The 27,461-nt window shown below is 45.9% G+C and overlaps 1 protein-coding gene across 8 annotated transcripts in view; it reads left to right on the top strand.

Annotated features, from left to right (window-relative positions):
- The window catches only part of CLEC16A (C-type lectin domain containing 16A), a 231,727-nt gene that overhangs the window by 41,940 nt on the left and 162,326 nt on the right, over window positions 1-27,461 (top strand). For 5 of the 8 annotated variants that reach the window (XM_074382226.1, XM_010339386.3, XM_074382230.1 and 2 more), the window contains one exon: window positions 15,859-16,090. In XM_074382226.1, coding sequence (XP_074238327.1) covers window positions 15,859-16,090 — 232 coding nt within the window. The remainder of the gene's footprint in view (window positions 1-15,858; window positions 16,091-27,461) is intronic. The other 3 variants (XM_074382227.1, XM_039478046.2, XM_003928731.2) reach the window with 1 other exon arrangement.

Here is a 27,461-nt window from a genome sequence, read left to right as displayed (position 1 = left end):
TGTAGGAGATCTTTTCTTTCTCCTGATGGCCTCTTCTTGGGATGAAGGTCTCACCTCCCTTGTGAGAGACACACAAACTGCCTTTGGGACATAACTGCTGGTTGTGGTGGACACCTGAGCTGAAAATGAGACTGCAGTGTGGAGGGAACTGCCAGCCCACATGTGTCGGCTTTCTGCTTCCAGTTCCTACCTTTCCCTCAGTGTGAAGTTGAAGTTGGTTGTATTCCAATGATTGTCATTCAGATTTGGGAAGAGCACAGGCTGAATCCCATCTGTGGCTTGTTTGACAATAGTCCTGGTATGATTTACCTTCCTTCCCTATGAGCAAGAACAGTCTCCTATTGTTTCCTGCCCAACTCGGATGTGGTTTGATCATACTTGTTTTAAGTTTCTTGGTCTTTTTTAACCTACTTTCTCCTTCCCGTAATTTGTAGATAAGTTACTGGTATTGCCTCATTTTTACCAGCAGACCTTTCACAAAACCAAACCAAAATTGAAGAGAGAGAAGCAGAAGGGAGATCAGTTATTTGAAAGGACTGTAATTTAGGGTTAAATGGAAAACACATCAGCATGGTTAGATGAATGTCTAATAGGAATTCATCTGTGCATTAAAATCATATGGTTCCTGCTCAGGGCTAACTCTTGCTATAATTCGAATGCAGACCAGATAGTGTTTCTTGTGTGGGGAAATCGAGCAGGAGAACACTAATTCTGAAACTGCTAACATCTCATTGTTTTTGCAGAATGAACATATAGATTAGAATTTGGGATATGCATCATTTCTTGTAGGTACTTTTTTTTGAAGGACTTTTTTTCCTCTTGAATTTCTGTGGAATAGTTTTCTTCCTTTTTGCATTCATTTATTCATTCATCTATTCATCCATTCCTTCAGCAGACATCTGTCATATACTTTACTGAGAGATGAGGGATGTCGTGGTGCACAGGAACGACATGACTCCTGCCCTCCCTGGGCTTCCCTCCTCCCATAAGGACAGGGACCATGTCTCGGAGATGCCTGTGCTACCTCTGCCATCATGGGGCTTGCCAGAGATGCCCAAGTCCTGTGTTTGGTGCAGGCATGAATGACTCAGTGGGTGAAGTGCTAGCAGAGTTACAAGGGCTCTCGTGACATTCTCATAATGACTCTCAGAGCGGAAATCACTTCCTAGCCTGCCCCTTGAATGCTGCCTTTTCTTTGCCTCAGTGGCCAGGTTTGGAGTGGGCTGCTTTTGGTGCTGTTCCACGTTCTACCTCCAGAGGCAGCCTCATGGAGCTAGTGCTGTAACCAGTTTCCCTGGGCTCCTCAAATCCTGATGTTACCAGGTATACCAGGGAGAGTTATTCCACTTTCCCAGGCCTCAAGTTTCTTAACTGTCCAGTGAGAATAGCAAATGTGGGTTTAGGATAAGAATTAAATTCTGTGTAAAGTACTTACTCCAAAGCCTTTTTATGTACACAACAAGTGCATAAATGTTAGATATTTATCATTATAATGATCTTAGTTCCTGAGGCTGCATAGTGACCTTCCACCTCCTGGCTGGGACCTCCTTCCCTGGGCTTATGAGCTATCTCTGAAATGATGAATGTGGAAGCACATACCGTGCACCCCTCAAGGAGGTAACTTTTGAGCAGACACCAAGGCACAGAGGGAGAAGTGTTAGTAATAACAGCGATGATTAAATAATACTAATGTTCGCCATTGCCACTGAGTGATGGTAGGCGAAGCCCTCTCTGTGTATACTGTGCTTTCCATTCAGCCAGACCCAGATTTCGTTTCTGGAAAGTGCAAATACTGTTGTTGTTGTTGTTGTTGTTGTTGTTGCTTTGAGACAGGGTCTCATTCTGTTGCCCTGGCTGGAGAGTAGTGGTGTGATCCCAGCTCACTGCAGCCTCAGCCTCCCCAACTCAAACAATCCTCCCACCTCAGTCTCGGGAGTAGCCAGGACTATAGGTGTTTGCCACCATGCCCAGCTAACTTTTGCCTTTTTTTTTTTTTTTTTTTTTTTTTTTTGTGGAGATGGGATTTTGCCATGTTACCCTGGCTGGTCTGGAACTCCTGGGCTCAAGCAAACCGTCCACCTCGGCCTTGCAAACTGCTGGGATTATAGGTGTGAACCATCATACCCATCTAGAAAGTACAAATACTTAACTGCTAATTTGTGTTCATATGGTTGGCTGGCTGTGAAGTCAGGGTCTAAGGATTCTGGGGCAGAATCTTCTTGCTTATCTCCAAATAAGGACACTGACTGTCCATAGACACCAGTTGAGCAGTTAGGATGGTTTGCAGATGATTCTCTGGACACCTGTCACTTCTAGCAGCAGGACTGTCTGCCCAGCAGGATACTCCATCAGGATGTGGTGTGTGGAGCCATTGGCTAGGAAGCTAGCAGCCTTGCTTCTCTGGGTTGTGTGTTTGCAGGGTCAGAGTGTTAATCATTGGCTTAGCTGCCCTGATCACTGCTGCAGGGCTTTCTTTACAACTCAGACTTGTATCTGATATCAGCCGAGTCTCTCACGTGCTGAATGCATCAGGCAGGATAGCACCTCTTCCGGCCAGGATTAGAGTTCCTGAGTCTTTTAGTGACCCTCACTGTACTCATGATCCCCCAGTTAATCAGCTCTGGTTGCAAGGCACACACATTCTTCTTCTTGAAAATGCTAATTGGCTTCTGGGAGAAGGTTGATTGTGAATATCGAAGGGTAAAAATAGACTTCTGTAAATTAAGGATCTTAATCGACCCATGGCAAACATTCCCATAAGGGAATTAGAGCTTGGTGTATATTATCCCTTTTGACTTGGCCATTGAGGGCTATCCCTCAAGCCCTCAATGCAGTTACAGCTCCAAGTACCATTCTTGCCCACTGAAATATTGAATGTGGCAGCTCTGGTTCATGTTTACGATCATGTGATAGAATCAAAATCCAGAGTGCAATATGGTCCAGTACCAAGGAGTGTATCGTTATCTGAGAAACAGTTGCCTCTCCCTGTTTCCTGGAACAGAAAGTGAGCTGGATGACAGAAGAGGATCTCAGAGTGTCCCTTAGTACTTGAGAAGGGAACAGCCTTTAGCCAGGGCTGCAAGTGACTGTGACCAAAGACCAGGGCTTTTGGCCTTGGGCCAGCTACCCAGAGAAGGGGCAGGAGCCTTCAGAATCGCCACGTCCTGGAGAAGTCAGCTGGGACAATGGAATGAGCAAAGTGGGCAGGGATGAGGGTGGGAAGCAGATGAGGGAGAAGGCCCATGACTCAGACCCTAGCTGGCTTTTCCTGCAGTGTGACACAGAATGAGCTTGGGGCAGCCACACGCTGAGGGCAGTTCCCTGTAGAATGAGGACCTTTTCTGGTTCTCATTTTCAGTGCCACCAATGGCACTGAGCCATTGGTGACTTCTGGGTTTCATATAATATCAGGAAATCAAGGATGGAGACAGAAAAATGAGGTACCCACCACTTCTGGTATCTGCCCCTGTGGTATTGTTAGTTTTCATAACTGGGCTGGCTTCTTTGGACATTTGTGATTTTTAACCAGACTTTGAGTTACTCGAAGCTGGGTCAGTATTACTTATTCAGATATTCAACAGATAATGACTGGGTATCTGCGATATACCAGGCACTGTTCTAAGCACTGGAGATCCACCCAGTGAACAAAACAAAAACTTTGACCTCCAAGAACTTGCAGAGAGACAGAGGAACAATGAAGAGAATAGTAAGTGTTGTGGCACATTAGATGTGAGAAGTCCTGGGAAACAGTAGTGAAGCAGAGGATGGACATGGGCAGTGCTTAGAGGCTGGGGCATGACAGTTCTCAGTAGGGTGGCTGGGGTTGGCCTCGTTGGGAAGGTGAGGTGGGAGCACAGACTCAAAGGAAGCAAGAGAGTGAGTCATGTTGATATCTGGGGGAAGAGCATTTCGGTCATAAAGAACAGCCAGTGCAAAGGCCTTGCAGTGGGATGGTGCCGAATGTGTTGGAGGAACGGCAAAGGGTAGTGTGGCGAGGGGATGGGAAGTAGGAGATGAGGCTGGGAGAGAACAAGTGTCTGAGGGACATGGGGCCTGTGTGCCATTGGAGGACTCAGGAGTTTCTGTGGAAGGAGACTGGAACCCTTTCACCTTTGTGTCCCCATGTTTAGCATGGTTTCTGCAGTCAACGTTGATTGTTTCGACGTGACAAGTCTCAGTATGGGAATCAAACACGTATCTCTAATGAGCAGTGGGTCTCCAGTTTTGGGCAGTGCCAGTCTTTGAAACCAGTTTTGCTGCAGGATGCTTTGCCTCATGGAAGTCTGGGGGCTGCATGTGGGCAAGAAGGGGGCATTTTGCTCACTTCTCAGAGACCCCTGCCCTTTCTGGGCATTCTAGCAGATTTAACAACAGTGGGGTGGTGGTGTTAGTCATTTGTTTCATGCTTAAGGGCAGTGCAGCTCTCATCCCTGGAGGTGGTTACTGAGTGGGGGTTTCCCTAGAGAGTGCTGGGGCCAGTTAAGTAGCAGATCCTGGCTGGCCTGAAATTGATTGCCCGCTGACCACTTTCTGGGTTGCTTACAACCTGGCCCCAGGACACCTTCCTGGTAGCCTCCAGATAAGCACAGGGACAGATTTGACGACTTCATGTGCAAAGAGAAGAAAAAATACAGTATCTTACCGATAACCGTAGTCACCCTTCTGTGCAATGGTACACCAGATTTCACTCCTCCTGTCTAACTAGAACTTTGTACCTATTGACCAACCTCTCCCCGTCTTCCCCACTCGCATGTCTGCGTCCCCTCCCTGCCCTGTCTCCGGTAACCACTATTCTCCTCTCTACTTCTATGAGATCAAGTTTGTTTCGATTCCACAAATGAGTGAGGTCATGCTAGAAGAGAGGTTTTTGAATGTCCTCACCACAAAGAAATGATAAATACATGAGGTGATGGATACGCTAAGTACCTGATTTGATTATTACATGACATACACATGTATTAAAACATCAGATTGTACCCCATAACTATGTACAATTATAATGCATCCATTAAAAAATAAAAATAAGAGAAGAAAAAGGTAACATTAAACAGCTTTATTCACTCAAATAATATCATGCTGGGTGACTTGAGTTATGGGTGGGTCATTTTCTGACATGAGCAGCGCCCATCTGTAGAGCACAGGCTGGCCACCATACTCACCCTGGTACACTCCCTGCAAGTACTTGAGTCCCTACAAGTGGCAGGCAGGTGCCATGAGTGAACAAAACATCTGTCCCTGTCCTGATGGTCTATTAGTGGGGGATAGACAGTGAGCCAGCCCTTCCTCACAGATTCGAGATTTGGATCTGAGAAGGAAATAGAAGCAACTTTGGGAGGTGTGGTGAAGAAAGCCCCCGCCTAAGGAGGGCTTATATTGAGAACTGAGGTCAGGGAGCTAGGCCTGCTGAGAGTTGAGGTGGGGGCTGGGGGAGGAACATGGCCAAAACATGAAAAACGGTGAGTCAGAGACCTCTGTGGGAAAGAGTTGGGTGTATCTGGAATCAGGAGGGAGGCCAGGATACAAGAAACATCTGGGGTTGGTGGAAGAGACGGACGGTTTTTATCTTATAGAATGTGAACATGGCTGGGCTTGGTGATTCATGCCTGCAATCCTGCACTTTGGGAGGCTGGGGTGGGTGGATCACTTGAGGCCAGGAGTTTGTGACTAGCCTAGGCAATGATGGTAAGGCCCTGTCTCTACAAAAAATACAGAAATTAACCGGGTGTGGCGGTGCATGCTTGTGGTCCCAGCTACTCAGGAGACTGAGGTGGGAGGATCTCTTGAGCCTGGGAGGTGGAGATTGTGGTGAGCCATGATCACACCACTGCACTCCAGCCAGGGCAACAGAGTGAGACACTGTCTATAAAAGAAAGAAAAGAAGGCGAGCCTGCTAGCTTGTCTCTTTGAACATCTCATTTCATGCTCATAATGAAAGAGAGCAAGGTGATGTTATTGTCACATGCTCCCCATGAGGAAGCCAAAGTTCCAAGAGGTTAAGTGATTGTTCCATTGGGATTGCAGGTGACCGGCCCCAAATCTCAACGCTGTTTCTATTCCATGTCTTTTTCTCACCACCTGCAATTATGTTTTCCAGTTTAGCATAAGATCCCGGGGCAGTGTAGCATTTTGGGCTATTTCGTGTAATGGATAATAAGCAGTATTTCACAGTTCGTCATCATTTTTTGGATAACAAAATATACTAAAATAATCTTTTCAAAGAAATACCAGAGAAGTGCTTGGTGGGTCATTGTTTAGTATGGGAGTGTGAGATGCCTCATTTTGTGTGATCGAAAAGTCCTGTTCAGTGCTCATGAGGATCTTGCAATTAATCTCACAAACATTTATTCACTCTTGATTAAATGCCAGGGACAGTGCCAGACATGGTGCTTGGCATTGAGAGGGACAGAGAAGATGACCAGGGGTAGAGAAGGCAAGAGAGAGGAGGCTGGCCCCCTATGGATTTAGGGACACGCCAGAGGTTGCTTTGCAAGAAGAAATTGCAGCACCGTCTTGATGTTAGCTGCTCCTCATCTCAGAGGAGGCGTTAGCTGCTCCTCCTCTCAGTGGAGGTGCTGAGCACATGGCTGCGAGAGGCCTGTGAATGCTGAGTCTGTTCCACTCCCTGAGAGATGGGCATTTCCTTGGTTTATGCCTCTGCAGCTGCAACACCCCTGATAATTAGTAATTCATGGAGAAGAATGCCGTGTTCTCCTTGTTCATGGAAGTGGCCTGCTACGTCTTCATGTTCCCCAGTCGATGGCTTTCATTTTCCCCTTTACATTCAGCGGTGCTGTCAAATCGCCTCACTGACGTTGCAGCTATGGATTCTGCATGTGTGTTTTGGGCTTTGGTTCTGCAGCCCCACATGGCTCCTGTATTGGCGAGTTAGGGATGTGCCTATACGTCACCCCAGGGTGTATTCCATCTCGTTCTTGCTTGCCAGTCACCTCCTTCTGGATGAGAACAGGCTTTACTGCACTCATCACCTGGCTTCCTTTTCCAGCCAGTGGCCAAGCGACCTACTGCAGTGCTGTTGGTTACAGTGGGCGTGACCCCTGGGAGTTTTTATCTCTGTATATGTGAGATGAAAGTGTGAAAAGATGCGTGTCTGTGGTCCCAGCTTCATGAGAGGCTGAGGCCGGAGACTCCCTTGAACCCGGGAGGTGGAGGTTGCAGTGGGCCAAAATCGAACCACTGCACTCCATCCTGGGTGACAGAGTAAGACCCTGTCTCCAAAAAAAAAAAAAAAAAAAAAAATGTGAAGAGTCACATTATAGACAGTGATACAATTGTCAGATCAGAGGGACACCTGTTGAGTGATGTATAAACTGTCATTGAGCTTTTGTTGCAAGAGCTACCTGTTTCTCTGATTAGTTTGACATCGGCATGGCATAGTCTTTACACAGCGTTTCTGGGAGGCTGGCCCAGCATTGGAAGGTGCACCAAATGCATATGGAAGAGAATGGTGTTTAAGCCGTGTAGAAGAAAGATTGTGCACATGGGCACTGGAGCTAGACTCTTCCTGAGTTCAAATCCTGACTCTCACTAGTGGGTGACCTTGGATAAGGTCCTCACCTGTGTAGTTCCTTGCCCCGTTTGGTTATGTGTAGGATAAAGCAAGACAATGTATGTAAAGTGCTCAGAGTTGTGCTGGGCACATTTTAAGTGGTCACTGAGAATTTGGGATGGCTGTTGTTACCTGGAAAGAGTAACAAGAGTGTGCCATCTCTTGGCACTCTCAGCAGTGCTGTGGGGGAGATGTTAATATGATGGCCATTAATGGATGTAGAAACTGAGACCCACAGAGGAGAAGGTAGTAAGCAGTGGAGCCAGGACTCAAATTTCAGTGGGTTTGTGAGTCCCACCCTTGCCAGTCCCAGCCCATGAGGCTGGAGATGGGGAAAGTTGGCCAGGGGCCCGGAGCATGTCAGGGAGGCTGAGTCTAGTCCACTAACAAACCAGAAGGGCAGAGTAAGTTGCTAGGAGCTTGTGAGTCAAGTTTAAAGCATAGAATGTGATTGTTTCTTAAAAGCCTCTCCCCTGCCCTGTCTTCCATCCTCATGATCTATTTGCCAGGGGGTTGAAAGGCAATGAAAATTTCTACAGTGCCCCTTTGCGCCAGGCATTTTGCCTGTTGAATCCCACACTACCCCATGGTGGCGTGTGATATGGAACTACTCTAGTCTCTGGTTTACAGATGAGGAACTGAGGCTCCTGTGGTCAGGGTCACTTGGCTGGTAGAAAGTGGGTCCGAGACTGGAGGCCAGGTCTGCCTGGGCAGGTTTGTTGTTAGTAAACATGACCTGCTTCCTTTCTTTTTTCTTTTTTCTTTTTTTTTTTGAGATGGAATCTCCCCTGTTGCCAGGCTAGAGTGCAGTGGCACGATCTCAGCTGACTGCAACTTGGGACTACCTGGTTTAAACAGTTTTGCCTCAGCCCTCCAAGTAGCTGGGATTACAGGCATGCACCATGATGCCTAGCTAATTTCTTATTTTTAGTAAAGATGGCGTTTCACCATATTGGCCAGGATGGTCTTGATTTCCCGACCTCGTGATCCACCTGCTTCTGCCTCCCAAAGTGCTGGGATTACAGGTGTGAACGACCACGTGCAGCCGGCCTGCCTCCTTTGTTAGTGGGAAAACCTTTCTCCTACTTTTCAAATCACTTAGCAGAGCTGTTTGAGGAAGCAACCTCAGAAAGTGAGTGGACTTGGCCTGGGAGAGCCTGGAAGGGTCTTCTTAGCCTCATTATCGTGACAGCTCTGACAGATCCAGGCAGAATCCCAGGCCACGAGGGCTCTCCTTCCCTTACCTGATGTCTCTCTTTCTTTCCTTTGTGCTCAACCTAGATTCTTTCTTGGGCAAGCTGCCTGATGCCCTGACATTCCCTTTCCTGGTCACTTGCCAACCACTGCTTTCTACCCTCACTGTGGCACCACTGAATAGATGCTGAGAAACTCAACACATTGCATTGACAGGAGATTGAGTCGAGGCATCCGATATCTTTTTGGAGGCGGTGACCATGAAGAAACCCTTTGTGAGCAGCACAGGCTAGCGCCTGGCTGGAGAGGCTGGCCTGGGACCACTGCCCTGGTTTCCTGCAGAGGCCAGCAGCTGTGCATCTGCCGCTGCCTGGGGAGCTGGCTGAGCCCCTTAGGTCCAGGAGTACTGCTACTGTCACCAAGCACCAGCCCCAGGTGACCTAGGCCTTAGCAGAAATAAAGTGGCTTCTTCCAGGCACACCTAGCGAGGTGGCTCCTGCTGAGCTCTGAGCTGGCTTTCTTACTATTTTCTCCTTCCTGAGTGTGCTAGTGAACTCCTATTGACATCCAAGATGCGCATTAGTCATTTCCTCCTCTATCAAGCCCTCCTAAACTCCCCTATGTCTCCCAGCCCTGGCACATTTCCCCTCCCTTCCTCTGCGGCCCCCATCACTCTTGTGTGAACCTCTTCTCTTCCAGCGTCTGCACAGGCCATGTGGCAATACATGCAGGATTCACTGGGATTCACCGGGATTCATCTATTTGGGACAGCACTGTGGGCTCTGAGAGGCGTGGCCTGTGGCTTCTTGCCCTTATCCCAGCCTTCCTCTTCTCATCAATGCTCGGTGAATCCAGCTCTCCCGCCTGTTCCCTTTGCTCCTACCTTGTATTTAGGGCATTACAGCAGTCCGACTTCATTGAAAATCCCCTTGGCAAACTTTCTAGTGTTTTTTGTTGTTGTTTTTGAGATAGGGTCTTGCTCTGTCAACCAGGCTGGAGTGCAGTGCCACTACCAAGGCTCACTTCAGCCTCAACCTCCTGGGCTTAAGTGATCTTCCTGCCTCAGCCTCCCGAGTACCTGGGACTACAGGCATGCACCACCATACCCAGCTAATTTTTGTATTTTTTGTAGAGACAAGTTTTTACCATGCTGCCTGGACTCATCTTGAACATCTGCTCTCACGTGATACTCCTGCCCCAGCCTCCCAAAATCTTGGGATTACAGGCCTGAACCACTGTACCCAGGCCTGGGAAACTTTAAATTGAGAAATCACATAAATGCAATGAAATATATAAAAGTGTAGTAATCTTAGATGTACTGCTTGATGATTTTGTACACATGATTATACTCATGTATAATTCAGGTCAAGATAGAAAACATTTCTGGCAACCCATAAAGCCCCTCCTCAGTCTGTAATCCACACCTTCACCCCACCCACGAGAAACATCATTCTGACTTCTAAAGCTGCCTTTTCAAAGTTTTTTTTTATTGTGATAAACATAAAATTTACTGTCTTAACTATTTTTAAGTGTTCAGTGGCATTAATGCATTCTATAAAGATGTTCTTTACCTTTTAATAGTGCTAGTAATATTTTCCTGTTCTGGTAATAAAATTTTCTAGTGCTGGCAATATTTAAATAGTGCTGGTAGTAAAACAACTGCATGATATAGAAGCAAATAGAGCAGAAAGTGAAAGCTCCTCCAACCTCAGTATCTTCCTCAGAGGGAACCGCTGTTCTCCGTTTGTGTATCCTTCCAGACCTTTCTCTCTGTATATTCATGTAAGTATCAACCCAGTCAGTAAATGATATACACATGTTTCAGCTCTATAGTTGTTTTTTTTTTTTAAACCATAAACTGAATCATTGATTGTTGATTGATTGCAGGTTGCTTTTTCATGTGCCGCCAGTGTCCAGGTCTTTCTAAACTGGTGCCCCCACACGTGGTGGAAAATGTTCTGTTTGACATCTGTCTTCTCAGCCAGGTGTCTCCCCTCCTCCACTCAGGCACCCAGTCTTTGGTTGTTTCCATCACCCTTCCCATCCTCTGTTGCTGCCCTTTGCAGAGTCTGCTGTCAGATTCCTCCATTCTCTGAAAGACTGATCTCTGGGGATTCTCCTTCCCCAAAGTATTTGCCTTTTGAAAAAGCAAGGACCAAAGCTTTTTAGGTGAACGGGTTCAAGGCTGATGGAAAACATCATTCACCAGTAGGCAGGTACAGACACTTAGGAAGTAGTTAGGCCCTGGGGCACCTCTAAATTGTCATTGCTGACTCTCAGCCACCCCTGACCCCAGAAGCCAGCCCAAATATCCAGCTGCAGAGCTCAAGGCTCCCTGTGTTTCCCTGCAGTCAGCAGGGAGGCTCCTTCCGTTGGTGCTCCTCCTGCAGCCCAGCAGCAGGCACCTGGGAGATGAGCACTTGGTAAAACCTAAACCTGTGGCATTGGGGAAAATGTAGATCTTGTTTGGGGAATACTTTCCTCTGGGGCATGTTGTTGTGTTCTTTCTTTATGAGAAAATCAACCCAAAGGACTTCTGATTTCTTATGGGCTTTTCCACTTCTGGTTAGTTTGGGTGAGCTTGCTCTTTCATTGTGCTAAGTTTAGCTCCTAAGACTGTTCAGCTTTTTTCCCCCTCCTTCCCTCCCTTCCCTTTCTTCTCATTTTTTCATCATTCTGTCTTTCCCTTTGGGCACAGCCTCATACAAACATTCATTCCTATAGCCATGAGCTCACTCAGCAGCAGCCTGTTGGCGCTTGCGCTGGTCTAGGCACCGGGGAGTACAGCTGAGAACACAGTGGTGAGAGGAGGGACAGAGACCCTTCTCTTGGGGGCTTCAGAATGGAGCATCCCGGACTGTCCAGTATAATTCATGCATTCTGGGGAGGACAGCAGCCGGAAGGAGGGTGACAGGAACAGCAGAAATGGTCACAAATCTCTGCCCACAATTCCCAGTCAAATGCTTAACAGCTTCTCCATGCTAACTGTGATGTTTTGGTGTTCGCATTAAGAAAAAAAAAACAAAAAAAAAAAAAAACCCAGGTTTTAAAAATATAGAATAAAAGGAATCAACAATCACCCATAACCCCAGTGTCCAAATGAGTCCTGTTGAATTTTTATTGTATGTATATTTATATTTATATATTTAGAGACAGGGTCTCACTGTGTAGCCCAGGCTTGTCTTGAACTCCTGGGCTCAAGCAGCCCTCCCATCTCAGCCTCCCAAAGTGCTGGGATTATAGACATGAGCTCCATGCCCAGCTGAATTTTTAAAATAAAGTTAATATGTGTAAATGATTAGAAATCACAAACCAAAAGGTCTAAAAAATAAAAGTGTGCGTGTGTGGGTGTGTACACAGTGTCACTGCTTTTTTTATTCCCCCAAGATGCCAATATATTCTTAGGCATCTTTCCAGGAAAAGTCATGTTTGTACCATGGTGTGTCACCTTTGAAAAACTGCACCTGAAAGGGACCCTACTACATACTCTGTTCTTGGCTTTTTCATCCTGGTGCTGTGTCTGCACCAGCATATCTAGGAATAAAAAGGCCCCAGTCCTCTTAGATTCCCACTCTTTCCACAAACAGATGATAATTACCTAACGACTCCCCTGTCAGTGGACATTTAGGTTATTTCCAGTTGTTTACTGGAAGGTCCTGTTAGAAAGGTTTGAAATTTCCCGGTAAGCACGCCCTCCCACAGCAGACACCTGATCACTGAGAAAAGCAGATCCCTTTGGAAAGTTTCAAAATTCATTCTTGTAGCTGATTTTTTTTTTTTCTCTCTTCTTAGATGTAGGCAGGGAAAAGAAGGTTGTGTTGGACACTCACTGTTTTAGCACTCTCTGAAGAAACTTCATTTTTTATTTAATTTTTTGAGATGGAGTCTCGCGTCACGCCCAGGCTGGAGTGCAGGGGTATGATCTTGGCTCACTGCAACCTCCACCTCCCGGGTTCAATCAGTTCTCCTGCCTCAGCCTCCTGAGTAGCTGAGACTACAGATACCTGCCACCACATCTGGCTCATTTTTTGTATTTCTAGTAGAGATGGGGTTTCACTGTATTGGCCAGGTTAGTCTCGAACTCCCGACCTCAGGTGATCCACCTGCCTGGGCCTCCTGCCTCCCAAAGTGTTGGGATTGCAGATGTGAGCCACCATGCCCGGCCTCTGAAGGAACTTCATATCCATGAGTTCCTTTGGTTCTAGGAGGCCAAAATTACTCTCCCCATGTTTTAGACCAGCAATCTAAGGCTAAGGATGGGCCAGCTGGATGGGGGTTCACACCACTTGGCCAGCTCCAGGAGCTGAACACTTAGTTTCACTTCGCCACTTCTGCCAATTTGTTCTGTACATCTGAGTCCGCACAGAGCTTAGGGAGGAGTTTCTACATCTGTCTGTGTGAATTTCTGCTCATAGCTTCAAACTAGGGCACGTTTTGCCCTGCAGTTGGTCTTGATTTTCTGTTTCTGAAAGCTTTATTGCTGTGTGGCCAGCTCTGAAATTCACTAGGAGTTGGGAGTGATGAGAGGAAGCTAACTTCCTGGGTTTGGATGCTTCAGGAGAAGATGAGAGGGCAACTACGCTGCGTTTGATCACCCAATATCCTAAGCGGGCTCTGATGGATGCTGTCTGTCAAGCAGTGCACGCTTGGAATGCTCCCATCTCGGGGCCCTCGGTTGTTGGCGTCTGTAATACGCTATCTGGATTTCCTGGACAGTAGAATCATGTCTTAATTTATCTGTCATTTTTTTTGGTTGAATAATCCACAGTGGGCAAATAAAAATTAATGTTTGTATTTGGATGCTAATTCAGCTTTCAATTAGGTTTCGTTTTGAGCGTTATTGAAATTAATCTGTGTTTCTTAAGCACATTTCCATTTATTGGCAAGGTATGGTGGCCCCCAGAATATAATTGGTAGTTGTTTGGCGTAAATTCAGATTGATAATCCATATCGAGATAATGGAAAAGTTTATTAAAAAACTTTTTTAAATGACAAAATGATGTCTGAACATTATTCAGACTCTGGAAAGAGAAAAGCACTTCAATCAAAATCCTGCCTTAAACAAATCAGTTTTCTTCTGTCTTTTGCTCCTTTCTAGTCTGTTAGCATGTCTATACTCTTTTTTTTTCTTTTCTTTTCTTTTTTGAGTCAAGGTCTCACTCTGTCATCCGGGCTGGAATGCAATGGCACCATCTTGGCTCACTGCAGCCTCTGCCTCCTGGACTCAAGCAATCCTCCTACTTCAGCCTCCCGAGTGGCTGGAACTACACGTGCCCACCACCATGCCCAGCTAATTTTTCTATTTTTTGTAGAGATGTGGTTTCTCCATGTTATCTAGGCTGTACTTGAAATCCTTAGCTCAAGCGATCCTCCCACCTGGGTCTCCCAAAGTGCTGGGATTACAGGTTTGAGCTACCATACCTGACCTTCCTCTTTAAAGAGTATTACATGTGGAACTAAGTTTGAGCTTCTGGTGAAACACTGTTATTTTAGGAAGAGTGTGAGCTTTGAAATTGGCAAGAAGAAGTCCCAATTCAAATTCTGACTTCAACTCAGTAGCTGTGTAACATTTGGCAAGTTATTTAACCTTCTGCACCTCTACTTTCTCATGATAAAATGGGACTGATTGTTCCTGTGTATTGTGGTTGTTACAAAGACTGAGATAGTTGACACTGGCCTCATTCTTTCGCCCAGGCTGGAGTGTAGTGGCATGATCTCACTCACTGACACCTTGACCTCCTGGGCCTCAAGCAGTCCTCCTGCCTCAGCCCCGAAAAGTGCTGGGATTAGAGATATGAGCCACTACACCTAGCCATCTCTGACTTTTTTTTAAGGAAAAACTTCATTATTTGGGGCGAGCTGATCTTTTACTTATTGCTGATACTTACTAGGCTGCCTTTCTAATAAGAGGCTAGTAAGTACCTGGAATTTGACTACACCCATTACACCTGGCTTTTTCTTTCTGGTTATTTATCTGCATCTAATATAATAGCAAGGCACACTAGTGTTCCATTTCCTGTAGTGATAGTTTTATTTAAAATGAACTTATTTGGATTATAATCAATAATAGTATCAGTGTGCTATAGCTAAGACACAGCTTGTGTGGCTGGTACATGGTTTTGAATCCCAGCTGTGCCGCCTCCTGGCTGTGTGATCTCAGGCAGATCCTTTTCTGTCTGTGCTTCAGTTTCTTCACCTGTAAAATGAGGATGACATGATAGTATCTAATGGAGTTGCTGTAAAGTTCAAACGAGATCAGTCAGAGCCTTAGAACAGTGTCTGGCACATAAGAAAGTACCATCGAAGTGTTAATCAGAAGTGTTTTCCTTACACAAACACTTAATGTTTGGGGAATGTAGAGCTGGTGCTGGTAAAATGTACCATTTCTGGCTCAGGACAGTCGGCAGGAAATGGTAGCTGGCACTGTTGTTTTGGTTGTTTGATGATGATGTTAATAATGGGCGTAGTAATAGATCTGGAGGTGGCATTTGTTTTGGAGATTAATTGCCTTTATTAAAAGATGTTTTTATTGTCTGTATTCGTGGGGTAAAAGGGCAGGTTTGCCAGGTTGATGAATTGCATTGTGGTGAAGTGAGGACCTTCAGGGCATCCATCACTGGAGTAACGCACACTGGACCCACCCAGCACCCTCCCATCATCCACCCCTTCCAACTCCACCACCCCTCCCAGTCTCGTTGTCCATCATCCCACACTCTGCTGCCATGTGCACATGTCGTTTAGCTACTGCTTATGAGAATATGCAGTAAGTATCTGAGTTATTTCACTTAAGATAATGGTCCCCATGTTGCTGCAAAATACATGGTTTCCTAATTTTTTAGAGCTGTATACTATGCCATTATGTATATACAAGTCATTTTCTTTATCCAGTCCTCTGTGGGTGGACACTTAAGCTGATTCCAGGTCTTTGCTGTTGTGAATAGTGCCACTATAGTAAACACACGAATGCAGCTGTCTTTTGATAGAGTGGTTGCTTTTGGAGATTAGTTTCTTAGGACAGAAACTTTTGGGCAACTTGATAGCATCCAGCAGGATTCCAGTGTTTGAATTCACCTGTTGCCTTCATTGGACTTTCGTAGGCCAAGCCCAGCATTCGGTGTTTCATTAAACCCACCGAGACGCTCGAGCGGTCCCTTGAGATGAACAAGCACAAGGGCAAGAGGCGGGTGCAAAAGAGACCCAACTACAAAAACGTTGGGGAAGAAGAAGATGAGGAGAAAGGGCCTGCTGAGGATGCCCAAGAAGACGCCGAGAAGGCTAAAGGTACAGAGGGTGGTTCAAAAGGCATCAAGACGAGTGGGGAGAGTGAAGGTGAGTGTCCCCATGAACGCCGCCCTGCGCCGCCAGCCAGCCCGCCCACCAGCGAGGCTGCCACCTGTGCCCTCTCGACCCCGACTTCTGCTCCCCCCAGTGTCCAGCCATTGATTCGGTTCCTTCCTCACACTGGCATACCTCATTCTATACAGCCCTGCCTCTTGGAGGCTGCTGTGGGTATGTGTCATACGCAACTCCAGTGCAAGTTCCACCCTCATAGGATGTGGGACCTGGGGCCAGGTTTCCTCACCTAGAAAAGGCGAGTGACAAATAGTGCCCACTTTGTAGTGTTCATACAAGAATTAAATGTGTGAATATGTGCAATGTGCTCCAAATAGTGCCTGGCCCTGTGTTAAATGCTGCAAAGGATTGGACACTGCAGAAGTATCCGTCACTATTATGACAGTAGGAGCAGCGTGGAATTATTATTATCTTTATCCTCATTGCTGATACAATTATTCCCGATAACCTGGGGTTATAATTTGCATCCTGCACACTGCGGGAAGAAAGAGGATTTGTGTTTAATGAAACTATATGCTTGTAGGCCAGGTGCAGTGGTTCACACCTATAATCCCAGCACTTCGGGAAGCCAAGGTGGGAGGATTGTTTGAACCCAGGAGCTTGAGACCAGCCTGGCCAACATGGCAAAACCCCAACTCTACCAAAAAAAAAAAAAAAGAAGTATTCTTTTAGTATCTTTAAAATACTGAAAAATTAAATATAATTCCCTCAGTTCTTACATTAAGGTATTTTAATTCCTGTCTGTTTAGAACGAGGTATACTTGTGTGTAGTACGTATGTGCTCAGTAAGCAAAATCATTCATTCCTCTTTTTGCCCTTGTTGGGAATTCTCTTCAGGTTTTCACCTCCCTCTCGTTGAGATGCTAAAACCTCCTTGAATTGGAGATGATTTACTTTGGGATTAAGCAAACTGAAAGTGTCCCATTGCTTGTGTCATGGGCCAGGCTCACAGCCACACAGATGGGGTCTCTGCCTGTGGTCTTGGGCACTAGGGCTTGGCAGTGGGAAGTGGCGAGCAGTCTGATACTTGGTAGAAGAGGAGCTGGGGCTGTTCTCGGGAAGGTCTGACCGTGACCGCGCCTTCTGGGATGAACTTGGCATCTCCTCAGCAGCCTGACCACGGGCCCTGTGGGTGTGGGGAACACTTCCTGTGAGCCCTCCTCCTGTGCCTTGGGCTCACAGTGGCTGCTCTGAAGCCAGCTCTCCACAGCCCTGTCAGCAAGGACTGCGTGAGCTTCCCAGTCCAGGGCATCTGAAGCTGTAAACAGAGCCACTCACTCTGTCAGTGACTGAGAGCTCATTTGCCTGTGGGAGTTGCCTGAGATTCCACAGCCGAAGCACGCCCCCGTCACCAGCTTGCCTGCCCCATCAGGTCTCTCTTGGCAGTTGTCGGTGAATACCATGACCACGTTTCAGTAACTGTAACCAAAATGTCTCTCTGGTACCACCCAGACCTCTTTTTAAGGTTGAGATCTCCAGCCTCCTCTTATTTCTGTTTAAATGTGCAGTAGGCATTTTGGTTTAGAAATTCATTTTTGGCCTGGGAAGCCTTTGCCATTAAATATCACTGTGGTGGGGTGGGGAGGGCCAAACACAAGGTAAGCCATACTGATTTGCTTATTGGGGTCATTCTGATTATTTTGTTGTTATGCAAAAGAAAATTGTCTGCCTAAACCCTGTGGTTAGCTGTTCTGTTGCCACACTGGGGGAGAAATGGACATCTTTACCTTATTTTGTGCACTGTGTTCTCATCAATTTTGTTTTGGAAAGATGCTACCTCTCCTTCCAGTCCTTTTAAGGATGCTCTCTAACCAGGCCTCAGCCGTGACTAACAGTGGTGTGGATCAGGCAGGCTTGGACCCAAAATCACAATCAAATTTGTCAGCCAGGCAGCCCAGTCCTGGAACACAGGGGCTTCAGGCCAGTTCTGCAGGCTGCTGTTTAAGCTTGAACTGCTTAGATTCGAGTAGGGGCTCCTGGAAGCTGCGCCCAGCTGCCCTGTGCAGGGTATGAGGGAATGAATGTCTGCCACCTCGAAAAGCCTGTTTTCCAGGTGGTTACTCAGCCAGATCATGCCACACAGGACCCAGGAATCTCCCCAGAGGCTTTGCTTGGACAGTTGGTGCTTCAGGACTCAGTCACGCATGTCTCTCCATGACCCCCTCTGCAATTTTGATGCCCTTCTAGTTAGTTTCTTGAGCACATTAGTCATTTCAAAATATGATGGGTCTGTCACTTTGTCACTCAGCTCACCATAAATAAATACAACTTTCATAAACAGGTCCTGCCAGGCAATAGCACTTGTGTTCTGGAGCTTTCTGAATCACATATTTGCTCTCTTCATTATTCGTAAATGTGAAGGTGTAGTTGGTGAGTGTTCTCTCCTTAGACGGTATCTATGTTTGGATGAAACTGCACAGCTGTTAATATCTGTGAGTTGGAAGGGTGTCAGGCACATTTTCTCATTTATACTTCATGCCAGAGAACAGTGTAGACGCTGGGCAATGCCTAGATGCTGTGAGGGCTGACTCGTGGTCCTGTCTCAGTGTCTAGGTTTATTGTGTGCCTTGGATGGCCTCCTAAAGCTCTGGACCTCATTGTCCCCATCTGGAAATGATGAATATAGAAAATATAATTCACATGATCACTTTTCTTTTAAGTGAAGATAAGTTGGTACTTGTGATTGCAAGATTTAGAAATCCAACTCAGACTGGCTTAAGCAAAGAGGGTGTTTATTGTTCCTGTTTCTGGGATGCTGGGACAGGACTGGGCCCAGGTGCGCTCAGGTCCTGCCAACTTGGCCAGCAAATGGAAAGAGGGCTTCTCCTTCCCAGTGGCTGCCACTGAAGTCCTGGGGCCAATGCCTGTGGATACAGTGGGCCTGGCTTGGTCCACCCCAACTGGACTGACTGACCAGGCCCGGGTGACAAATCTCGACAGTGACTCCCTCAGTAGAAAATTAGATGCATTTATCAGAAGCAAGGGTCATGGATGCTGGGCCAGTAGAAGTAGCAGATTTCCCCCTAGAAAGCCACACTGTATTTCTAGGTACTCCCCTTCTCTCTCAGGGCTATCTTCTGCCATCCTGTTTTGAGATAGACATGTGGCTCTTTTCTTTTCCACATTATTTCTTCTCTAGAAGCCTCTTTCATTGTCCCTAGATCTACAGGCTTGTTGACAGACAGATGTGGTAACTCTTAAGGAAAGAGATGCTGGCACTTTGCCTCTGCATACCCTGCCAATCCCATTTTAGTAGTGAAATTTTTACTTTAAAAGACAGGGGTAAAACACAGAAGTAAAAAAGGCAGGTGGTCAAAAGGCACAGTTTTGCCATGACCCGATTTGGATGTGGCATTACTCTATGTGTGTCTGTGTGTTTTATTTTTTACAAATGCAGCACCCAGAATTCACACCTCCTCCAGATTTAAGCTCAGACAAGGAAGTTGTGTGAAATGAATGTGCACCTCTGACCCATCCACTCCCATCCCCAGTCTACAGAGAAATTTCGTCTGCCTCAGGTCCCAAGTAATGGATGACTCATTCTGCAACCAAGAAATCACAGGGCCCCTAAATTTGTAGAAATTAAATACTAAAAGAAGAGGGATGTCATCGTCCCTATAGGCAAAGAAGCATTTACTCTACCCTGGAAGGCAGACATCCTAGGGTATGTGCTTGTTTTTTAGCTTGCCGTTGAGTCTAAAAGGACAGTTATCTCTTTTGGAATTTACTTAGAGCAGTAACTTAATAAGCATATCCGAGATGAGGGACTGCATCCTTCAAACGCCTCATCTAAAAATAGGGCTGGACTATTGTTTTTTGCCTATGGAAAAAGTAAGTGCCCAGCCTGACCTTCAAAGCCTACTCATTTGTTGGAATTCCAGCAAGGGCTTGGAGTGAAGACAACAGGCCTGACTTTGAACCTGCCAGGTTAGCTGGGTTTGAGGGAGTATCTGGGAGTTTAGAGGTACATCTTTGCCTTTTTCCTTTTTCTTTCTTTTTTATTTTTTACTTCTTTTGAAGTCTCTACTGAAGTTAGACGAAACCTCGCCTCATTTCCAGCTCCTCTTGCAAAACTAGAGCCAGCCCCAGGCTTGGCAGTGTCTTGGTTTCAGCAAGCCAGGGACTCACTATTGGGGAGTTGAGATATGAATCCCAGCACTGCCCCTGAGCTGCTGTGTGACTCTGGGCAAGTAATTGCCCTCTCTGCCCTTCTCCACCTGTAGAGGGGGCTTCCTAATGCTTGGGCCTCAGATTATTTTAACTGAGAACATCAACACTGTAACATTCAGCCTGTGATGCAGGACCTGAATAGGATCCCTGGCCAAGGTGGAGGGCAGAGTGAGGCACCCAAACAGGAATTTGAGTGTGGTTGTAGGAACTCTGCTTGGGCACCCAGCAGGTTTCTGTGGGAGCCGTTTCTATGTTAATTTCTACAGCTAGTGAGTGTGCAGGTGTGAGTACGTGTGAGAGAGGGAGAGTGTGTGTGTGTGTATGTGTGTGTGTGTAACGGTGGGAAGAGAAGGAGAGAGGAGGATCAGCAGGCCTGGATGCTGCAGTAGAGAGATGTCGTGGGGCTGTCAGCTTTTCAGATGGGCTTAACCGGGATAAGGAGGAGGATTGGAGGTGAATTAGGACAAAGCCGCTGAAGAGCAACTTCCCGAAAACCCCGTTCTCAGCTCAATCTCCTGCTGGGCAGTAGAAGATAAAAAAACAAAGGAAGGGGTGCCCCCAGTACTTAGCGCATATACTCTCCATGGTTGCCAGGGGCTGTTTGCTTCTTGAAATTCTGCTGAAAAGCCAGTCAATTACATGCAGGCTGTGCTTTCTATCTTAGGTAACCAACCAGGCATCCTTCCCCTTAGCCTTTCTTTGAAGGCCTTCTCATTCCCCTCTTGGTCTCTTTTTTCAGTCTGTCCTTGCCGTGATCGCTGGAATATGGAACACAGAGGGCAATTGACAAAATCCTTAAATTTGTGAAGTCAAAGACTATTGGGAGGCAATGCCTGACATTTCCCTGAAAAGCACTTCATTTACCAAATATTAATCAGATTCGAATGGACATCACCCCGGGCGAGTTGATAAATTATTGCTGTAATTTGAAAACTGAGTGTGTCGGAGTATCAGGGAAACTCAAGGATCTGGCCAGAGTTGTCATATGGAGAGGCAGAAGTGGACGTCCTCGGGTCCCGAGGGCCCTCAGGACTCTCCTGGCCCGCACCAGTGCCTCCCCACACAGCCACTACTTGGACAACAAGTGGAAAAATGTGGCCTTCAGTGCTCCTTTTTTTTTTTTTTTTAACTTACAGTAAAATACGTATAATACAAAATTTACCATCTGAATCTTTTCTAAGTGCACATTTCAGTAGTGTTAAGTACATTCACACTGTTGTATAAACATCACACCATTTTCATCTCACAGAACCAAAACTGTGCCCATTTAATAATTGCCCACCCCACCCTTTGATATTCTGTCCTTATGGATTTGACTGCTCTAGGTAGCCTATTCACATGGAATCATACAGTGTTGTCTTTTGCGCCTGGCTTGCATGACTTAGCAGAAAGTCTTCAAGGTTCATTCATGTTGTAGCATGTGCTGGGATTTCCTTCTCTTTCTTTTTTTTAGGCTGAATAATTATTCCATTGTCTGGCTAGACTACATTTCTTTATTCATGCCTCTGTTGATGGACACTCGGACTGCTTCCACTTTTGGCTGTTGGGAATAATGCCGCTATAAATGTGGGTATACACACCCCTTCCTGCCTGTAAGCCTTTTGTAGAATTGTTCGAGGCTGTGGAGGATCTGGGGGGGACTGGCCAAAGCAAGAAGTGTTGGAGATTTGAGCTTCTGCTCTCAGCTTTGCGGCTCCATGAGCTGAGGGTTGGTCATCACATGACTCAACTCCTAGAGGCTGGAGACTTAAGTTGTGTGATGGGGCCATACCGCCTCCTGGGCTAGGTGCTGGCATGTTGGAGATGATGGGCCGTGGTGCCTGGCATGGGAACTGCCACCGTGCAAGTGTTTGTTTCCACGACTCAGCCTGTGGGAAGTGCAGAGAGAGGAGCCCACAGCAGCCTGGGGCAGAGGCCCACCGCCTAGTGCCTTGGTGCTTCGGTTTCCCCTCCCTCAACATGCAGAGGGGAGGGTAGATAAGCGTTTCTCCCACTGCAGAATGTAGAGATGGTTTTAGGTGGTACAGAGAGAGCCTTAAAGAAAATGGTGGCCACTCGCAATGGCTCACACCTGTAATCCCAGCACTTTGGGAGGCCAACACAAGTGGATCACCTGAGCCCAGAAGTTCAGGACCAGCTGGGCAACATAGAGAGACTCCTGTCTGTCCAAAGAAATAAAAAATTAGTCAGGCATGGCGCCTATAGTCCCAGCTACTCTGGAGGCTAAGGTGGAAGGATCCCTTGAACCTGGGAGGTTGAGGCTGCGGTTAACTGTGATCATGACACACATTCCAGCCTAGGCGACAGAGTGAGACCTTGTTTCTTTAAAAAACAGAAGCAGAAGATGGCGCAAGAGCTCTTATTCTAAGTGATTATCTCCAGGGCAGGGGATAGGGTGGGTGGGGGGAGCCTTCATATTTGCTGTGACAAGTGTTTAATACTTGAATACCTCATTCATGTTTATGAATCTCCCTTTCTCAATGCACACAACAGCCCCAGCACCTTTTTGTTTATTTATCACGTATGTTTTTACAGGTGCTTTCTATTTATACCGGTTTATGCTTATGGTAATTTTCCCAAACTTTATATTTGAAAATAATTTCAAGTTTACAAAAAGTTGTAAAACCAAAAATAGTATAAAGAACACCTGTTTACCCTTTACCCAGTTCCCCCGTGTAACATTTCATGCCATTTGCTTTCCTATTGTATTTTCTCTGTCTACACACATGCCCCACACACTCCTCACACACACACTGTGCCCCTTTCCTCCTGAAGCTTCATAAGCATTTGCTAAGATTAAGGTGTTCTCATTGGTGAGCACAGCACAGTTGTTGGCTTCATAGTACTCTCCTGCTGTGTTCCTGTTGTGTCTGTTGGCCTCATAATGTCTTTCTAGCATATTCTTCCCTCTAGTGCAAGGTTCAACCCAGCCTCCTTTACTTTGGAACATTTCCACTGTCTCTTTCTCATTTGCCACATTGCCTTTTTCTGAGGAGTATAGAACCTCCTTCTTTTTTGTTCTAATAAAACGTCCTTCATTTTGTCTTTGTCTGATGTGTCCTTGTGATTAGACTGAGGTTCTTGGCTGGAACATGGCATAGGTGATGTCATGCACTTCTCAGGGTGTCACATCTGGAGGCACATAATGTCCTTCTGTCCCTCTTGGGTGATGTTCATTTTGGTCACATGACTGATGTGTTGCCCAGTTTCTGTACTGTGTAATGACCTTCGTTTTCTTCCCAACTAGTAAGTGGTCCACAGAGAGACACTTCGGGATCATGGAGATACCCTGCCCCTTGTTAAAACTTCTTCTTAGATTTGGCATTTGTTTATGATTCTTGCCTAGTCTAGTCATTAACATGATGGGCAGGAAAAGATGATTTTCCAACTTCAGCGTTCCCTCTGTGTTTAAAAGTCAGCCCTTGGCATTCTGTTGCAAGCAAGACCTTTCCCTTCTTCTCATTTATTTATTTGTCTCTTATTGGTGTGGACTCATAGATTCCAGTTTTCTTTTTTTTTTATTTTTTTTATTTTTTTTGAGATGGAGTTTCACTTTTGTTACCCATGCTGGAGTGCAATGGCGTGATCTCGGCTCACCGCAACCTCCACCTCCTGGGTTCAGGCAGTTCTCCTGCCTCAGCCTCCTGAGTAGCTGGGATTACAGGCACGCCCCACCATGCCCAGCTAATTTTTTGTATTTTTAGTAGAGACAGGGTTTCACCATGTTGACCGGGATGGTCTCGATCTGTCGACCTCGTGATCCACCCGCCTCAGCCTCCCAAAGTGCTGGGATTACAGGCTTGAGCCACCGCGCCCGGCCAGATTCCAGTTTTCTAATGGTTTATAGCACAATACTGTATTTTGGTGCTGAAATTGTCCCAGAGTTGGCCTGCAGGAACTCTTTCAGGCTGGCTGTCTTGTGCTTGCCCCATGATTTCTTGAGCAATCCCTTACACTTTGTGGCATGACTTCTGTGTTCACCTGGTACCTCCTCTGCCCATCCCTGGAATTAGCCATTTCTCTGGCTCCTGTTCATGGATGGCAGTATTAGAGGCCAAGATTTGGGCACTGGATGTGCTCATAGCCACTGAGATGTCTTTGCAATTTGGCCCTTAAGAGTGGACAAAGCAAGGTAATCTATGTATGTACATATACAAAGTGTATATTTATACATGCTTACGTATACATACATACAGATGTACACACACATATTTTAGAAAGCACGTGTTCATACCAGTACCCCAATTCCAATGAATTTATAAGGTTTTTTTTTCTTGTCTTCCCCCATTTTAGATTTGTATGTTTCTTCTTTTACTCTGAGAGCCCACACTCCCAACATCATCTACTCACTGATATGCTCAATCCTGTTATGCATCTAAAAGCTTCAGAATTGCTTTACTTAGAGTTGTTTATTGTTTAAAACACAAAGAGTTCAGAATGTTTTTGCAATGTTCCCTTCCCCATGCTTACCCCAATGCTTTACTTACCTTCAAATTGAGGATATATAACTGAGCACATTAAGTCCACACTTAACATCACGAATTGGTTCTTGGAAACTGTGACCTTAAGGGAAATGATGTATAAAGAAACCAGTTTTATCGTAGGTGAACTGATATCCACAGGAGTTAAGTTCCTGTGGCGTACTTCTGGTCACAAAAACATCATCTAACTTCTAAATAAAGACCCAAAACACTTCTAGCATTAAACATTGAAATAAATGTGAGCTGTACATACACTTAAGAAAGATTTGTGGAAACTTACCCAATTTTTGGTGAATTAGTGAGTGAACAGCAGTCATGGTGATGGTGGGTTAAATCAAGGAGTAAATGTTTGCAAAGTGAAAATAGTAAGGAGCCCCTCCTGCCTCCGTGAAGTTCAGAAACAATCACACATCTGGTAGGCTTGCTGAATGCTTTCATACCACATCATTTATTGTTGTGCATTTGGATTATTGTCTGCTTTATGAATTTTTATTTGATAATCATTTGTATTCATTCATTTTCCAACTTGCATATCTCCAGTTGAGGGTCTTGTGTGGCTGGAGCCTGGGTGCCTTGGAATGCCAGGTGGGAGGCAGCTCTAGACAGGGCACCATCCCGTCACAGGGCGTGTTCACACACCTGCACACTCACTCAGACTGCGCCCATGTAGACACGCCAGGGAACCTAACGTGAGCATCTCTGGTATGAGGGAGGAAACCAGAATACATAGCGAAAACCCATGCAGACATGGTGAGAACATTCAAACTCCACATAGACAGTGGCCGGGGCTGGGAATCTTTTTTTTTTTTTTTTTTCTTTTTATTCTTACTAATGCTAGAATGCAACAATGTTGAATGAAATGATGTTATTCAAAGATCTGCTGCATTGTGTTCATAAGCTACTTGGATTCATCTGAGTGCCCTCCCTTTCCCCCTTCAGAGTGGATTTGGTATTCATTTAAAATAAATTTGGACTTAGGCCAGGCGCAGTGGCTCGTGACTGTAATCCCAGCACTTTGGGAGGCCGAGGTAGGTGGATCATTTCAAGTCAGGAGTTTGAGACTAACCTGACCAACATGATGAAACCCTGTCTCTACTAAAAAAATTAACCGGTATGGTGGCACGCACCTGTAGTCCCAGCCACTCGGGAGGGAGGCTGAAGCCAGAGAACTGCTTGAACCCAGGAGGGGGAGGTTGCAGTGAGTGGAGATCATGCCACTGCACTCCAGGCTGGGCGACGGAGTGAGACTCTGTCTCAAAAATAAAGAAATAAGTAAAAATAAAACTACAAAATGAGCCACACATGGTGGGCACCTGTAATTCCAGCTACTGGGGAGGCCAAGGCAGGAAAATTGCTTGAACCTGGGAGGTGGAAGTTGCAGTGAACTGAGATCACACCACTGCACTCTAGCCTGGGCAATAGAGCAAGACTCTGTCTCAAAAAAAATAAAAAGAAATTTGAGGCCGGGCATGGTGGCTCATGCCTGTAATCCTCTCACTTTGGGAGGCCGAGGTTGGGAGTTCAAGACCAGCCTGACCAACATGGAGAAACCCCATCTCTACTAAAAATACAAAACCTGGGTGTGGTGGCACACGCCTGTAATCCCAGCTACTCGGGAGGGTGAGGCAGGAGAATCTCTTGAACCTGGGAGTCGGAGGTTGCAGTGAGCCAAGATCACACCATTGCACTCTGGCCTGGGCAACAAGAGGGAAATTCTGTCTCAAAAGAAGAAAGAAAAAAGAAATTTGGATTCTTTTCAGTTTAGGCTTCTCCCTTCTCATTCTCATTGATTTACTTACAATTTTTTTTAAAAAATACGTGGAATATAGACAAACTCAAAACTATGCAAAAAGGCATATTCAAGGAAGTATCCTTCCTCCCCCCCACATACTTTCATTTCATTCCTGCCATCTCTTACAGCTAACCAACTTGATTGTGTACTGAAGTACCTTTCCTGTGTTTCTTTCTATACAAATAAGCAGATTTGTATATATCTTTTCCTCTTTTCCTTTCTTATACACAGGGTAGCATATGTGTTCTTTTCACTTAGCAGTATCTGCGGAAATTACTCCCTATCAGTTCTCAGACCTTCCTCATTCCTTTTTACAGCTGCGCTGTGTGTATGTACCATAGTTGATGCCATCAGTCTGTCATGCCTGGACATTTAGGTAGTTTCCAATATTTTGCAATTACAAATAATACTGCCATACATTTGTGCTTGTGCATTTTCACACTGTCAGAGGTGTATCTTGCAGATAAATACTTGCAACTGGGCTGCTAGGTTGAAGAGTATAATAGTGATTGAAACTTTCCGTTTAAGCTGTATTTAAGTGAAAAAAAAGTAAGAGTTCAGATAAAATGAAAAATACTATGGGTAACACAGAGACATGACAGAAATCATAAAGGCAAGCAAATAACTGAGCAAACTGGGCTAAACTATTGATTCAGTCCCTTCAAACTCCAGATAGTATCATAACTGAGGTTCAGTCAGAGCCCCCTGGGAATCCACCCTCAGAGCCTGAGTCCCGGCCTTGGGGACCATCGGTGGAAATCTGTGTCCACATAGCCCACTGAGCTGCTTTCCCTGGCAGCAGCAGTGTGGCACCTGCACCTTGGGAGGGAGGCTGTGACAGCAGGGACAAGTGGAGTTGGGCCACAGAGCAGTACAGAACCATGCTGACATTTAGGTGTAGCAC

The sequence above is a fragment of the Saimiri boliviensis genome, chromosome 12, assembly GCF_048565385.1.
Source record: "Saimiri boliviensis isolate mSaiBol1 chromosome 12, mSaiBol1.pri, whole genome shotgun sequence".
Lineage (NCBI taxonomy): Eukaryota > Metazoa > Chordata > Mammalia > Primates > Cebidae > Saimiri > Saimiri boliviensis.
Note: the sequence above shows the minus strand (reverse complement) of the source record. Positions and strands in the feature narration are given on the sequence as shown.